Raw genomic sequence first — 4,338 nt, forward strand, 5'->3', positions numbered from 1 at the left:
GAAACAAAGAGAAACAACTGAGTACCTAAAAAATAGTTAAACAGCTGTATATACAAGGTTGTCTTCTTCTTAGTGCCTATCATAGCCTGGCTTATAGGAGTCCACCTGTGAATATCTGATGTCTGAATAAATGGGCTTATAGAAATATGATAGAAGTATAAACAAATGGAGAAAAGGATTGTGAATGGAACAGGTAAAGTCTACTCCCAGACCCTCTCCAGCTACAGCAATCTGACTCCAATTCTGACTCCGATTCCTCCTACACACACACACACACACACACACACGCACACAGAATTACTTTCTCTTTCACTTATCTTTAATGTTGAATCTTTATCAAGCTTATGGGCCTGGAATCTTTCCCAAGAATGTTACTTGTATAGTCTATACTCTTCATCATTTCTTTCTTTATTCCACAAATATTCATTGGGGTTCCATTCTGTGCACATCCCTTCACTAGGCCAAGGGTTCTGGATGCCAAACATTATAGAACACAATCACTGCCTCCATGAAGTTATAGTATCATGAAATGGAAAACATTAATACACTATACATGTGTACTAACATTAACAATGACAGAAAAACAGGGATTCATGTGGTAGTCTACAAGGAAGAGAGTTACTTATTATGAGCTGATGAGCTAGATCATATTATGGAGAAACAAGAATTCTTAAGAAACTCTTCAGAAAAGAGGTAGAGACTCAGTATAGAAAAAATTCAGTCTTCATGATCAAAGAGTTCAGAGTTGGAATCATGGTATTAATCATTTGGGATGATACTCAAATACTTTTGTTTCCTTATTTAAAAAATCTTTACATAATGATTTACTTCAACTTGCATCTGGAGTTTAGTAGAAGTACCTAGGACTTATGTGGCACTCAATAATAAGTAGTTCTCCTATTATTACATATTATGGTGAATTCAGAAAGATAATGATCAATGAAGATCTCGGGGGGAAAAGTTGAAATTAAGGTAAATGTCAAAAAACAAATAAGATTTGGATCTAAAGACAGGGCATTCCAGATAGAGCTGATGCTTGAGCAAAGGCAGAAAGAAAGGATGTCCATGAAGTACTCGGAGGAAAACAACACTCGTTTGCCCTCAGAATTGGGGCTTTCTAGAGGGAAGTATATGGACAATTCTATAGGTACATAGATACCAGGTGATGGAGGACATTCACTGCCAAGCTTTGGTTGGAAGACATGGTAGGATGTATCTACGAGATACCTCTTGTCTTGGAGCGCAACCAAATGCTGTGCAACCAAATGCTGACTGTTGAAATTGGCAATTTAGACAAGTAATATAACCTCTGATACTCCATTTTCTCTTCTGTAAAATGGATCCAGCAAGCTCTGCCTTTTTCATGCTACTCTGTTCTCCAACATACAAAGGCAAAGAAAGACACATGCACACACACACAGGCACACATGCACTAAGATTCATGATTACATGAATTACACTCATGATTCATGATGCATTACATTCATGATTACATTTCAGTCTTGCTGCAAAGATGAAAGTGATTGTAAAAAAGCTAAAGAAAGACAAAATAATGTCATTGAGCAATTATGCAACCTAGCAAGGTTTTAAATGGGAGTAAGAAACTCAGTGACAGAAGAGAAATGACAAGTGTTGCAACATCCATTATAGACAGTTCACTAAAATATACAAATTACAGGCACTGCTAACAAGTTTCAATGAAAAGAATTGACTAAATTAGTCATGGTCCTGGTCTGGACAAATTTGTGAATTCCGAGGCACCTGGGTAGCTCAGTTGGTTGAGCAACTGATTCTTGATCTCGGCTTGGATTATGATCTCACTGTTTGTGGGTTTGAGCACTGAGCCTGCGTAGGATTCTCTCCCTCCCTCCCTCTGCCCCTTTCCACCCCCCTCTCTCTCTCACACACAAAATAAATAAACATTTTTTTAAAAATTTGTGAATTTCTTCAGCAATCTCTGAGATAGAATATCAACTATAGGATAATATCATACTGAGATTGACCCATTCAGATGAAGCAGAATATCTGTATGGGAAGAGAGGATCCAAAGATTCAATGAGGGCAAATATTAAATATAAGTTAGTTGGGTTCAAACCCCCCTCCTCTGGTAATTGAATGTGGTCATCAGAGGTTTAAGTTTTTGCCTATGTTTACTTCTAGGGAATATTCCCTCTAAATGGCTTTGAGGAACCACAGCACCATCACAGAGTTCATCCTCCTTGGCCTGTCTGTTGACTCCCACGTCCAGGTTCTGCTCTTTGTGCTTTTCCTTGGAATTTACCTCTTTACTATAATGGGAAATCTATCGATGCTGTTGGTCATCAGGGAAGATCCCCATCTCCACACACCTATGTACTTCTTCCTAAGCCACCTCTCTTTCATGGACTTTTGTCTCTCTACTGCCATAGTGCCCAAGCTGCTAGAGAACCTCCTGTCTCAGAGCAAAACCATCTCAGTTGGGGGCTGCCTGGCTCAAGTCTTCTTTGTGTTTGACATTGGAGGAACAGAAGTCTGCTTACTCTCAGCAATGGCCTATGACCGTTATGCTGCTATCTGTCACCCACTCCTCTATGGCCGGGTAATGAATAATCAGCTGTATATGCAGCTTGTATGGGGCTCATGGAGCCTGGGGTTTCTAGATGCACTTATTAACATCCCCCTGACAATGAACTTGGATTTCTGTGAAGCGAAAATCATCCATCACTATAGCTGTGAGTTGCCCTCCCTCTTCCCTTTGTCCTGCTCTGATGTCTCTACCAGCCTCACTGTCCTGGTCTGTTCTACACTCCTGCATGGTGGTGGTACATTCTTCCTGATTTTCTTCTCCTATGTGCGCATTGTCTCCACCATCCTGAGCATTAGCTCCACCTCAGGCAGAAGCAAGGCCTTCTCCACCTGCTCCTCTCACCTCACTGCATTGAGCTTCTTCTATGGCTCAGCTTTCCTCCGTTATCTCATGCCAACCTCAGGCTCACCTCTGGAGCTCATCTTCTCCATACAGTATGGTGTGGTCACTCCCCTAGTGAATCCCCTCATCTACAGCCTGAAAAACAAGGAGGTTAAAAATGCACTGAGAAGAACCTTGGGAAAGTTTTTGCAATAGTACAGGTAGCAAACTGGATGGAGATGATTAGGTGTTAGGCTAGTACTGCATGCATGCAGATATCTGTTGAATTGATGTTAAGTAAAATTGGCTGAATGCCTATCTTGTTAAATGCTGACAGATTCCTTAGTATATAATTTAACACCCAGACTCAGTATATCTTATTCTAATTTTTTTCTATACATAGAGATCGGAATTGAACAAATTATTGAGCAGTCTCAATAATATATAGACATGAATCATTTTTGACCTATTTTTACCAAAATATGACATACATACAAAAAGTACACAGAATATAAGTATACAACACAATCAATTTTCTCAAAGAGAATATGACCAAAAAGCTGGCAACCAAATCAAGTCTCCCTTTGCAACACGATCCCACCCTCACAAGTAATACAATACCATATATCACTTTTGTCTTCTTTTGCTCTTCACAGAAGTGGAATCATACCATCTAGTTCTTTTTCTTTTGTGCCTGATTTAATGTACTCAATATTACACTTAGAGAGCTAACTCTTCAGGTATAATGTATTTGTTCATTGTTTATTCTCAGTGTTGCATTATTTTCCACTGTGTGAACATATAATTTATTCACCCATTTTACTGTTGAAAGATATTTGTGTAGTTTTGGTTTATGGCTGTTATGACTAGTGTAGCTGTCAGTATTCTTGTACACATCCCTTAATGAGCATAGATACTTTTGTTTTGCTTTGTTTTAGTATACACCTAGAGATGGCTTTGTTTGATAATAGGGTATACATCATACTTCCAAGAACTTTCCCTTCGTGGTTGTAAAATTGCATATTCCCATAGTAGTTTATGAGAATTCCAGTTGCTCCATAAAATACACATGGTATTTTTATGTTTTTCATTTCATAATTCTAGTGGGTGAGTTGTGATTCCATTTAAGGCTGTACTTTGCAGTTCTCTGATGGCTAATAAAGCTAAGCACCCTTTCCTCTGCTGCCCTGTGGATTGACTTTCATTCTCTTAATGTTGTCCTGATGAAGAGAAATTCTTAATTGTAATAAACCCCAATTAATCATTTTTCCTTTATAATATACTTGCTATTTTTGTGCTGTGTTAAAATTTTTTTCCTTACTCCTAGTTTATAAAAATATTCTGGTTTTTTTTAAGCTTTAGTGCTTTATTATAATCCACCTGGAATTGCTTTCTGTGCATAATGTGTGATAAAGGTCAAGATTCATCTTTTCCAAATGGAAATGCATTTA

At 38.3% G+C, this 4,338-nt stretch overlaps 1 protein-coding gene across 1 annotated transcript; it reads left to right on the plus strand.

Moving 5' to 3' along the window:
- The first annotated feature begins 2,176 nt into the window (after window positions 1-2,176).
- On the plus strand, window positions 2,177-3,341 carry LOC106969363 (olfactory receptor 8S1-like). The gene has a single exon (XM_015065872.3). It carries the CDS (start codon window positions 2,177-2,179, stop codon window positions 3,101-3,103), a length of 927 nt encoding a protein of 308 aa, XP_014921358.2. The 3' UTR covers window positions 3,104-3,341.
- Window positions 3,342-4,338: the final 997 nt, after the last annotated feature.

This window comes from Acinonyx jubatus, chromosome B4, assembly GCF_027475565.1.
Source record: "Acinonyx jubatus isolate Ajub_Pintada_27869175 chromosome B4, VMU_Ajub_asm_v1.0, whole genome shotgun sequence".
Classification (NCBI taxonomy): domain Eukaryota; kingdom Metazoa; phylum Chordata; class Mammalia; order Carnivora; family Felidae; genus Acinonyx; species Acinonyx jubatus.